The 12,994-nt window shown below is 36.8% G+C and overlaps 1 protein-coding gene across 4 annotated transcripts in view; it reads right to left on the minus strand.

Annotated features, from left to right (window-relative positions):
* Positions 1-12,994, minus strand: part of OCA2 (OCA2 melanosomal transmembrane protein) — a 187,896-nt gene that overhangs the window by 95,985 nt on the left and 78,917 nt on the right. For all 4 annotated transcript variants that reach the window (XM_053971895.1, XM_053971893.1, XM_053971894.1 and 1 more), the window contains 2 exons: positions 9,599-9,737; positions 205-337 (listed from right to left, as the gene is read on the minus strand). In XM_053971895.1, coding sequence (XP_053827870.1) covers positions 205-337; positions 9,599-9,737 — 272 coding nt within the window. The remainder of the gene's footprint in view (positions 1-204; positions 338-9,598; positions 9,738-12,994) is intronic.

Below are 12,994 nucleotides of genomic sequence, written 5' to 3' on the forward strand. Positions count from 1 at the left end.
CAAAACCTCAGTCTTAGCACCAGAAAAACAAAAAATGCCACAACTAAAAATACAATATGAATTATTAGTTGAAAAATTAATGTTCAGAGAGTGAGGAAGGTGGATACTTCCATCTGAAGATAGCACTGTAGTAGGCACTACTCAGTTTCCATTTAGCACATATTCAGTGTAACAATTATAACTTTTTGTCACACTCACACTTACCAACAATTTCACTTGGCTCCTTATTGTAAAGTTTTTTGTTCCAGTAAAGAAGTCTGAGAAAAGGAAAGGAGACCAGAACAACAAGGCAGATACCCAAAAACATATGCCCTGTGAAGGCTGCAAAATCCAATCCCTGAAAATAAAAACAAAAAACCTAAATTAAAAATCACTTATTTTTCTATATTACCTACAGGGAAAAGCATTCAGCTTTATGTACATTAACAATCAATAATAAATATAAAGCAATATAGTAATTTCCAAGTACAGTATCTGCTGTATTTCATCTGTTTCAAGGAGACAAGCCACATTAAAATTTAAGTCAAAGAATTAAAACATTGCATTACATGTTACTCTGAAACACACCTAATGTTCCTGAAATGTACAGTAAAAAAAACCTAAACTGAATTATTAATGTTTACTTCTCACTTGTAAATTCATTTCAAATCACTCAAAGTCTCAGAAATAATTGAATTTTAAAGTGGTGGCAACAGAAATGCTTACAATAATTCTATTTGAACCATTCTTCTACAATAAAAGTATTATATGTCAATATTGTGTTTATTCATCTTTCTGGTTAATAAATGAACACATTTTATATCTTTTGCACAATGAAACCTTTTAATGAAGGGGTTTTAAAAAAGGTTAAGCAGAACGTATTAAAAGCCTACTGGTTTCAAGCAATAAGAATGAACAGTGACAACTTGCCCTAAAACTCTGAAATTTGCCATGCTGTGAGTAGGACATTGGACTAGATTATAGATATTCTCAGTTCAGCCAGAGAGAAAAGAAGAGAGATTTCTACCAGGCTAAGCCTGGGAAAAAGTCCAAGAGTAATGTAAACCATTCATTATCTCTCTTTCTGTTCATATTGTTTATAGACATGTTCTACCACCATATGCTATTCATAGTGCACCAATGGTGTGAAATGTTTTTACTTTAAGACCAATGAAATTGGTCTTCGCAATGTTCTCTGTAAAAGAGCAATGTACATTCAAATAAAGGATCATTCTTTGCCTTCTGAACTTCGAGTCATTTTATTCCTGTCCCTGCCTCAACAGCGACACTAGATCACCTCTAGGGTCCCTTTCAATTGAGTTATTAAATTTTTCCATATTGTACACATTGTAGTGGATCTCAGTTAGCCTTTGGGCTGGGCTTTTCTGAAGCAGCCATGACTCGCCTATTCAAAAGAAGTTACTCATGAAGTTCCAAGAGTATCACATCCAAGTAGTCTGGTAGGAAGGATCTGTCTTATATTCCAGAACCAGAGGCTGTCTGAACTGGTGATCCCAGCAGATCTGTGACACCTGGAATAAAGCATGGCTCAAGCCCTGGATAGCCCAGGTTGTCCCAGCTGAATTTTCAGAGTACCCACTGATTTCCCAGAGACTCTGGAAGGTTAGTTGATCTCCCTGTGACACACCTTTATGTGTCTATTTTTCCCTGATTTTTACCTATGAGTGTCCTATAGATCCTTTGGTAATTCCAATGCATATTAAAAACAGCTTCCCTTGCAACAAAGCTGATACTACCTCCAGTGTGTTAAGACTTTTGGGAACTTACTGCTTTAACTGTGTATTCTTCTATATTGTCAAATGCTAAAAGAATTTATGTGGAAATTTCCTAGTTGAAATGTCTCTGGTTCAGAAAAAGGAAGAAAAAGTTTCTCTATTGCACCACAGGGCATAATAAAAGACTCATAACACAAGAAACTGATGACAGTCATAAAGAACTTTCATAGCCAGATAAAGATTGGTGCTCTTTGGCAAAAAAAATCCATAGCTTGCAGACAGTCAAATAAATCTCAAACCATAAATATGCAGACCTAGGATTAGCATTTGATCCTATTAAAATACAGGTTTAAGCTTCCTGAGGTAATGTCATCCTTACTTGGTATTTAATAGTAGATTCCTTGACTCTTCTACTCTCCGGACACTAAAAGGTGAAACTATACCTGTTCATTCGCTGGCCTTTTGCTGTAACTTAGCTACAGCCATTGCTTTTATGAAAGCAGAAGGAAATCTCTTCAGGAATTGGAATGAGATTATTTTAAGAATTGGACAGAAAAAAAAGTGACACCACAAAGAAAAATAATGTCCCTTCATTCAGTTTGCCTACAAAATAGGTCAGCCACTTAGGTGTCTGACATCTCTGTAAGACAGATTTTACAAATCAGTTTTTACAAAGATTGGCCTCTGGGCATCAAGTTAAGATTCAGAGTTACAGGAAACACTTCTATGAGGGATAAAAACAACATTCATAACTCTAGGAAATTTACAAATTAATAAATAAAGAATTCCTGCAAAGGCTCAGTGTCTGTGAGACTAGCCCCCAAAGTATATAAATTCCATATCACCCATGTTTATTTTCTTAATGACAAGCATTTCCAATAAACTGACAATAAATCAACAATAAATCTATTTTATATATAAGTTGCCTCTAAGATTCTAGCCAAAAAGAAAGATCATACAATTTTGGCCAGAAAAATAAGAACTTTTAACCTTAACAGTTGAACTGGCTTTAGTTCAGAAATCTTCCAACTTTGACAGTGTGCCATTAAACAAGTCTGCAAGTATGCAAAATCATTACTCAGTTTTGTATGGTCTCTAAAATGGCAAAGAGAGGTAGGAAGCCAAAATTATTTAAGCTGTAAAAACACTGAAGCTACGCCAGCCAAAATAGAAATGCCTGAACCTGACTGGAAAAAATAACTATCCTCTGAAAGATAAATGACTGGGAAACAGGTTGAAGAGCAATAAAGTAGTTAGGAGTGGTCAGATTATACTCAATACAGAATTACCAGAATGAGGAAAATTACTTTTGCACTCAGACTAGTCTTACAAAAAAAGCAGTGGAGATGAAACTTTTCTTAGCCTGGCAGCAACCGCATCATGCCCGCATCATGAAGATAGATGCCAGCTACCAGGCCAACTATGATGGTAGAAATTCTCTGTAGAAATACATAGAAATAAAGATAAATGCTAAAGTAGGAAGTAAAAAAATAAATAGGAACCAGATGAATTCTTGGTAACCCTCAAGTTTAAATATGTGAGGTCTTCATCACATATTAAAGGATCTTGACTTTAAGGAAGTAGCTTATTGCAAGTAAACACAAATATAAAAAGTCACTTGCCTTTACATTTTTGTTATCATACCTATTTCAAAGGAAAAAGAATTGTGTCTGGTTCCTGAAATGCCACAATTCAGAGGCTTCTCAAAAAATACGGCACAAGAAATACGTCACTTGAAACCCACAAAATTAATTTCTCGATGAAGAAAATCACCTCAACCTCGAAGGCAAACTAAAATGCTGAGGGTAAGAAGGAGGTCTGAGGTCTGACTCATAGTTGAAAGGAATTGAAATGAGATAGAGATTACAATACCCTTAAAAAAAATCAGGATTAACACAGCTCCATGACATAAGAGCTGACGTAGATAAGCCTTCAAAGTGATTTGCAGACACCATCACAAGAAGAAAAAAAAAGTGTCTACTAGATTTTTTGGCATCCTATCCAAGAGCTTACCTGAACTTTTCAAAAGGAGTAGCTGGGCTGAGATTCAGGATTTTGTTAAAGTTCATAGTATCAGTACATTGATGTTCAATATCTCTGAGATCCCTAGTGAAAAAGAAAACATGCTGCTCTGCTCCTACTGTAGAACAGCTTTCCAATTCAGCTGAAACAAATTGTTTTCTAACATGGAGTGTGCCTATTTCAGGACAGAGCTTGCATGGCAGGATTGTCGGTGATAATGTGAGACTGGAGTCAGTTCTCTTCCCATCCCTTGCTCCTGGCTTTCCTCCCCATTACCTCCTTGCATTGATCCACAAAAGACAGTGAGTAAAAATGATTCCTGATGATCACTAGCCTTGGACAGCTGATGCCCTGTAGCCATGAGGAGGCTGAGGACTACCAAGTGCACTACTTTTTATGATTGATATCAGAAAAGCTGAAATACAGACAGCTGCCCTGCCTGATGCTTTGAGCTGGGTGCTTAGCACCAGCCTCTCTGCAGCACAGGGAATGTGGTTTTGGGGAAAAAAATGGCTAATTTCACACCAGGCATTGTCAGATAGCTGGTAGCCAGCTGGCAGCCTCTTGGGGAACTTTAAGAGACTAAAGGGTTTTCACTGTACCACAGATACCATAGATGCAGCAGAGGATACCAAGGTCGTGGCACAATTGCTTCATCAGTTGCCCCTGTTCCTTTTCCCACACCCAGAAAAGACATGCAACATCTCCACAGAGCCTACATTCATACCCTTTGTGGCTGTGGATAGCACATTTTATACCCCCTGAGTCTTCTGCACTGCTGGGGCCAGCATTGTAAAAAAGCATTTAAGTGCTCCCCATGTCTCCTACATACAACAAAAAGTCATTTTCACAAAGATTTTCTTTTCCTGCACAATAGACTGGAATAGAATTGACATGCACAAAAGGCAAGAAATATTTTTCTTCCAGGAGATTTCAATCTATGAGATAAATACAAAACACACTTCAAATATCCCTTACTTGAGGATATGATGATTGTGTCAAATTCCTCCTGTTCCCCAGTTGAGAGAAAATCTTAAGATTTTGTTTTAGCAAGACAACAGCCTAAAAGTTCCACTGCCTACAGATTCAGAGCTGAAACAGAGTGGGCATTTTTCCTTGGTTTATACTTTAAAATGCAAAGGCAAATATATCAATTTCATATTAGGAGGAAGTATCATATTCTTTTCCTAAAATGCAAGCTTTCTATCAACTTGATTATTATTTTTTTTTCATTGCTTCTGCAGATGTGAAATTCAATTCTAGTAATTCAGACCTTTCCACAAGAAATCTGCCTATTTAGAGCAATGAGAAAGCAAAATTTATAGCTATGTGCATTTGGGGAACAGAAAGTACTGTTTCTAGCCAGAATGCCCTTTACTTAATATTTTAAAACTAATAAAATGAAGAAGAGCAAGAGTAATTTATTGTTTCTACACTGGCTTAAACATCCCTTCTAGGTGAGTGACTGAGATCTGCATTGTCTCTCATGGGAGCTGCTCATGATGTCACTGAGCCAGAAATCACTGATGGTCTAACCCAGTTACATGAAGATAATGTTATTTGAGAAGCTGATGAACCTACTTTTTTGTTTTACATTATCTGTTTAATGATTACTACATGCATAGATAGTAAAAATTCTGAAATCAGATGTAAGCCCATACATTTTAGTTCATGCACTTCTCCTAAGTGTAATTTCCGCTTGAGAAAAGGAATCAACCAAACATCGACAGAAGGGGTAGAATTCTACAAATTGATTAAAAGTTTTAACAAGCTTGTATCCAGCAAACTCAACAAAAATAGCCTACTAAACTATGGGAATTCATTTTACCAGTGCTTGAAATATCTTTAAAGCTTCATATATAGGATTTCCTCTTCTTTTTTTTCAGAAGTACCTACTTTCCTTCATAAATTTCTTTGGTACCATAATTTTTCATTAAATATAAAAACTAATATCACATCATGCTAAATTCCACCATGAAGGCTGCAAGTCTCTAAAAGGCAGCACAGGAAAACCTGCTGTCTGTCAATTTTCCAGGAAATTCCTGTTAAATGGCAGGAATTATTCTGAGTGGTATGCTGAAACCCCCAAATCCTCAGCAGACACCAGATTAACAGCACAAGCTTTATCACATGCTAATAAAAACAGTAAATAAAAGGATATAATCCAGTGGCTAGCATATGCTAAAACTGCCTTTGCTCTTATCATTACTTCTTTCATGCAGATTTAGCTTGGACACACCAGTGTCCAAGTGCACATGTGGACCAGTGCACATGTCGACAGCTATGTTCACAGCACCATTTTGCTCTGGAGACCTATTTGCCACCCATTCTTTAAAGAACTTGGAATCACAGCCTATGCTTACAGCACAACAACTTCTGATCTCAAAGGTGTTTTTGTAGAAATTAGTGAAGTTCCCAAATACAGAAGATTTGCTGTCCAACCCTTCTGAGAGCAAGGACCATATCCAACTGGTTCATGCTCTATTGTGCATATAAACATGGAGTACCTGAAGTCTGAAGCCCATATCTCCTCAAAATAAAAATATAATTTTGTTAACAGTGGCCATTCTGTGGCAGCACTCTGAAGATAATAAAACATTAAAAAATGTTTTATATTCATTGAACAAGTTTTCCATTTGCTCTTATCCTAAAATCAAAACATAAATGCTGTTTTGTGAAAATTCTTCCAGTTCCAACTAAGAACAATCAAGAGCACAACAAATCTTCCTCTCCTATTATGAAGATGTTCACTGATTCCAGTCATAATGGTAGGGAATATGTCAGGATTATAAATTAACAATGGGTACAAAAAAAAAATCCTTTTGACATTCATTTCCATCTACAGACAAGTAGAGACTTATTGCTACATTGTAATGAGCAAAATGTTACAAAAATCGTATTTATTCAAACATGGTTTAAATAAAATATTTTTAATATGATGTGAGTTTTTCCCAGAACCTAGGGAGAAAAGTCTCTCCAGCACCACAGTAAACAAAAAGTAAAGCATTCCTAACACTATAACCAGATAACAAGCACCCAAAGTAACAAGGCTGCATTTCATTCCATATTGATATAAAAGCCAAGGTTTCCTACAAAAGTGTAAACTTGCATAATATTTTACTTGTTTTTAGAAGTTGATGTACAGCAGCGAAAGCTCAGGAAGACTGGTAAAATTCTCCTCCTGATAGCACCTAAATAAAGTAGAAAACCAAATCATCTACATAGGACAGTTCACTGTTCAACTTCCTGCAGGGGCAGTTGTCCAAGTACTCCTGTATTTACTGTGCAAAAATGACACAGAGAAGGAAGTACAAAATAATTTTTAAAAGAATTTCAACAAAAATATCAAGCGGAAAAAAATTTCTAGAATTCTTAGAATGTCCAAAATCATGACCATGATGCTAAAAAGAGGTAGAAAACAAGTCCTTTGTATAGAAAACATCATAGTAGAAACTACAAAATATACTGCATGAAGGAGTGTTTCTAAGATGCCATTAATGTATTCAAGAACTTTTACCTCTGTAAGAGTTAAAAAAAAATATTTTCCTTGGTACTAATGTAGTAGGCTCCCCATGCATTTTTGACACAGAACTGTGGTAGCTCATATAGCCCTTCTTCACAGCATCCTTTACTAGAAGTAGTTTCAGAAACAAGACAGCAATGTCCATATTTCTCCTTCTGATCAAAAGAGAGCATGCTGGAGCAGGTGGACAAAATTAGGAATGCAGCTATTATTTCAACAGCTCAGACTGTAAGAGGCCAGATGGTCCAGCTCCCTCTCTGACCTCTATCTTGGCTTTATCCAGTTATCCTAGCCAGCACTCTCCCAGGCAAATCTCCTTTAGAAGGGGTGAGCCCTAAGCAGTGAGGACATACCCCAGACCATGACACTCTGCCTCAGGACCAAGGATAGGTCTTTGACCCTCTTATTTATATACATAGATACAGCAATTGAGAATATAGAAAAGAAGCAACATAAATTCTATGGCCCTGCGTTGAACCTAATCTATTTCACTATGTTCTTATCTCTGTGATGCAGCAAAAGATCTGAAAATAATCCAGACTAAAACATCTGGAAAGATTTTTGTGCTTGTTTCAGATACAGAATTTGCTATAATGCAATATTTGCTACGGTATTTATACATCTGAGTCCTCCTAAAAATATCAATAGCTCAAACAAGAAAAATGTAACATGGTTTCTTTTCAATTGTGATTGCCTAATTATCTCCCAGGTTTACAGCCACTTCTAAAGGTTCTACAGAAACTATGAGTTTCCGAGTATTCAGGAAAATGACCTGCATGGCAGGTGCTAATTATTCTTTTTAATATCAGAAGTTTTAAATAGGTGCACAGATTTTATATCTAAAATTTAAAACTCAGCTATCAAGTTCTCAGCTAACAAGTTCTCAGCTAACAATAAATATTACGGTTTTCAAAGCTGCCATCCAAACTAGCCAACTGCAGCTGGCATTTCAAATATTTCAATGGCATACATTCAGTTTATTAAATGCTAGAAACTTTCAAAGACTTTTCCAACCTGAACAATACTTAATTAATTTGAGTGCATTCAGTTTATTAGAAGAGATCTTTCTTCCATAAAGCAATAGAAACATAAGTGACTCTAAATGGAAAAAAAAAATCCAAAACATAAACTTGAGATTTTATACTACAATTCCCTCATGCACGTGCACAGTTGTTTTTGCACTAGCTCAATAAACACTAAATTTCTCTAGAATTATCTTTTTTTTTTTGGGGGGGGGGGGGGGGTTATGGCTCCTGGCCAAAACAGACAGTTTATCCCTGGCGTCCTTATAGATGTGCCCATTATATTACTACCCCTTCCATGGTACTGCTTGTTGGTGAGGAGAAGGGCAGATCTGCCCCATGCCAGGAGGGGCTGCCCCTTGCATTCTGACCAGACTGTCTCACTGCTGCCCCACAGCACACCAGGGAAAGGGGGTGGGAGACAGTGCCAGAGGCAGAGGGAAGACTCGATGCCCTCATGTTCAGGGGTAGTAGGGATACCTAAAAGCACAGAAAACTCAGCAAACTCAGCTCCATGAAGATGCTGAGGGCTGCAAACACTTGCCAGCAGTGCCACAGCCAGTCCAGATGGCAGAGAGACCCATGTGGGAAGAAACAGTGGGACTGGGATGCTCCTGCTGGATTATTCATGCCCTGCAGTCCCGCCCAGCACCAGATACCATAGCTTTCCCTTTGGCACCAGGCACCCAGCAAACAATAGGAGAGCCAAGAATTTGAAGCTAAAATCTGTCTCTGCAGCCTAGAGATAGCAAAACATTGTCAGGAGGTGGGAGCCAGCCACAGCCTGTGCTGCACAGGAGAAGCTCCCACTCCCCTCTCACACCCCAAATCTCCTTGTGCTGTGCTTGAAGGATAAAGTGCCTCACGTGTGTCATGGCTCTACAAGGGCAAAGCAACTCTCTGTAAAATGTTGAATTGTCTCATATTTAACTTTTGAGAGAAAACCCATACTGAAAAAATGGATGGATTTTCATCTTCATTTTCACATTTTTGGTTTTTTGCAACTTGTTGCCCTGTCTGCAGCCCTCCATTGTTGTGCTTCTTTCCTCACTTTGCCATTGACAAGGAAATCCTCATCAACAACAAAAAAAGGAAACTGGTATTCTTAGTCCATATCAAAAAGTCTATTCTTCATCACTATTTTGTCCCCAAAAGATCACTCTCTCTGTCTGATCATGCTACTAAAAAAGAAGTAGCACAGCGAAAAAAGTCAATTATGTTCTGTTTATATGGCTGTCTGGGGGAAGAGAAGGATCAACATTGCATAAGTCAACACCACTACTTAATTTTAGTAGCCAAACAACTGCAGTACATACCCTTGTCCTCAGCTCTTGCTTTGAAACAATAATCACATTTGGAGGATCCCCAACAGCAGTGGCAGCCCCCCCAATATTTGTGAAGATTACTTCCGCAATCAGGACGTGCCTAGGATCAAGATTAAGTACTTCACAGAGCCTGCAGTGTAAAGATAATGAAATTAACTTCTTATCCCATGGATAAATTACCTTAAATATTAAAATGCACAAAATTTACAAAATGCAGTCATTTCACAGACAAATGGTAGGATTTTAAACACAATGTGTCAATGAATGCTATGTTAAAGCATTTATTGTGCTAGAGTAATTATAACAATGTAAATGAAAATTTATAGATTTTCTTTACATTTAAAATGCAGTTATTAATGCCTACAAAACTGATGCATTTTTAAAAGCATTTAATTAAAAGTAGTCAACTATTACAAGAATCGGACTACACAGAAAATAGCCTTTCAAATTTTCAGTGTGATACCGCTTCTGAAACCACGGGCCTTAAGCTGCACTGACCTGTGGAAAACAATTCTGGTCAACCACAGGCTCTGCACTCAGCAACAGTGATTAACTTTCTTAGGGGAAGCAGTGGTAGAGGATTGTGCAGGCTGCCTATTAGCCATGAATCATCTATTAGAGACTTTAGCTTTCAGGCTAGGTTTATTCAGTTTATTCTGTTCCTATTTTCCTCCTTCTCTAAAGCTTGATCATGAGTATTTCTATTTGTGATGAAACAAGAGCAGAAAATACACATTCATTATGGTTAAAAAATTCTCAAAATGTTATTTTAGCAGTTCAAATATACTTAATACTTCTTTGGTAGGATGCTGTTTTGATAAGAGAAAGTAAATTGCTTCTTTAATAAGAAGCACCTTAAAGTGCTCTGACAAACACTGGGGTTGACTCAGTAACCACATGATCCATTTGAACTCAAAGCCCACTTACACAGAGTAACCTTCACATAGATTACTCCAACTCACAAATTACATTTACGCACACACCCACGTAATCCGCTCTGTCCTGAAGTATGTGTTTGACTTTAAACTTGGGCTCTGGTAATAAAAGCTGAAAGTTAAAGTCACACCTAAGCACTTTGGAGTAAGAAACAATTGCTTTTCTCCTCACAACTTATCAAAAGGTTGTTCCAGAATGTAAAGATGGAGACCACACTTAAATTATTGTCCCCTATGTCTCATAGTAGATAGGGGGAAGAGTGTGCAGGAAGAATGCTTTCTCACTGCAATGCTCTCACATATTTCTCTGAAAGAAGGGTTGGACTTCACTGTTTAGCCTAAGTCTGTGTTATTAAAACCTATATTTCAAAGAGAAAAGAGTATTGCAAAAACCTTAACCTGATTCACTTACGCTATCACCAAGAGTGTCAATTTAAAACTCAGAAAAAACACTGTCAGATGGCATATATGTCAGCACATAAAAACTCTGGAAAATAATAACTGTGCAAAAATACACTATTTCCTCAGCAGCATGAAATCATTCAGTTAAAGGGTACTTTGTAGTACAGCTGGTCCAAATGTATCAATTGTGGTGCAAGACCACAATTGTACTTGCAATTTTAACTCCAATGCTCCTTGACTTCCCAGTATTTCAAAATACAAGCTAAGCTTGTCTTTAGCAATTCTTTCTTTTTGATGGGCCTAATGGTATTTTGAAAAGAGAACTCTAATGTAAGTAAGCAAAGGCTAAGCCCAAAGTATAAAACCATCAGAACATCTTAGCTATAAGGCAAGATCAGTTTCTCAGTTTACTTTTCCTGGTTATATAATTCTTCATGTGTAAAAATATTAGCCTTTTCCAGTTCCCAATAACAAAGTGTCTTGAAAATAAGTAACAGCTAAAAGGGGGTAGTTATTACTTTTTTTAGCGGGTTACTACAAAATGCAGAGTGAAACAAGTATCGTGTTTTAGGCCTTATTACAGGAAATATAAACCCTTATGTTCGCAGAGTCAGTATGATTTTCTGCAAGCTTTATCTCCATGGCAATGGAGACTGCACAGTGCAACACAGTTAAGCTGTAGACAATGGCAGTAAGATAAAAAAGAAAATGACCCCCAGCATGAAGCTTTTTGAAGTAGACAATTATTTGGTTTTAGTAGGTGAGTTAAAATTTTATTTTAGTTTTGATAGTAATTCAAATACAAATGTTTCCCACATACTGAGTTTTCCCTTCTTCAGTGTTACAGGCTCATTTAGTATAAAAAAAAAGGACTTAGTATATCTTTAGTACAAAAGTCCATTACTTAAAGGTGGCTACAAGGGCAGAGGCTCTCCCTTCACAAGGATCCACATGGAGAAGACAAGAGGCAACAAGTACTAGGGAGAGATTTCACCTCAACATAAGAGAAACAATTTATGACAAAACCAGTTAACCACTGGAAAAACCTCCCCAGGGATGTGGTAGAGTCCCCATCACCAGAGGTTTTCAAGATGTAATTGAGGAGAGTGCCAGATAATCTCATTTAGGCTTCCTTTCCCCTGAAAGGTTGGAACAGATGGTCTTTCGAGGTCCCTTCAACCTGGGCTATTCTAGGATTCTTTGAAAACAGAATAAATGTTGCCGTAGCTCTGACTGTGAAAAGCTTTTTATGCTACACTGATTTCTGAATTTCAATCCATTCCCAAATTATATTTATCCAAAATATTCTGTAATGCTGCTAAAGAAAACTTGGTGTTTAATAGCTCCAGCACCGCTTACTGCTAGAAACGCAATTATTGATTAGGGTGTGGCAAAGCCGTCTCTTTAAAATATAATCAGACAGAAGACAAATGGAGCTTTCATTCACCAGCTGTTTCCAGTCTAGAATAAATTTCACTTGCAAAATTGGTTTTTACTGCTTTACACTGCATTTTAAAGAGGGGGCATATCTTATTAGAATTTTGTGTACTTTAATGTGATAATGACTGCAAGCATTACATCTCTCAGGATCATTTCTAAAATACACTAGATCTTTCCAAAACTGAACTGGATTAAACAGATTTGCCTGACCAGACACAGGTTAAATTCAGTTTAAACAGTAATTTATAATCCCACACTGATTAAATGTAGTTTCATATAAAATGTTATTAATTTACAGAAATCTGAAGTAATTAAATTCATGGTTGTCTGCTCAAAGTTCCAAATATCTAATCTCAAACTGTGCAATTAACCAGTAGCCATCCCAATGACATGATCACCAACAGGAATAAAATTCAGATTTTCATATTCAAGAAAAAGCTGTTAGATGAAATATGGACTTTTTAAAAATTTATTTGTCACTAATATTAGAAGGGATAACAACTTCACTAAAACATAAATGACTATCTAAAAATGTATATAAATATCAGCCAGCAAAGAATAAAGCAGCTTTAATTTAAAAATTCTGCCTGCTTTACAGGAAAAAAAAATC

Source organism: Vidua macroura, chromosome 2 (assembly GCF_024509145.1).
Source record: "Vidua macroura isolate BioBank_ID:100142 chromosome 2, ASM2450914v1, whole genome shotgun sequence".
NCBI lineage: Eukaryota > Metazoa > Chordata > Aves > Passeriformes > Viduidae > Vidua > Vidua macroura.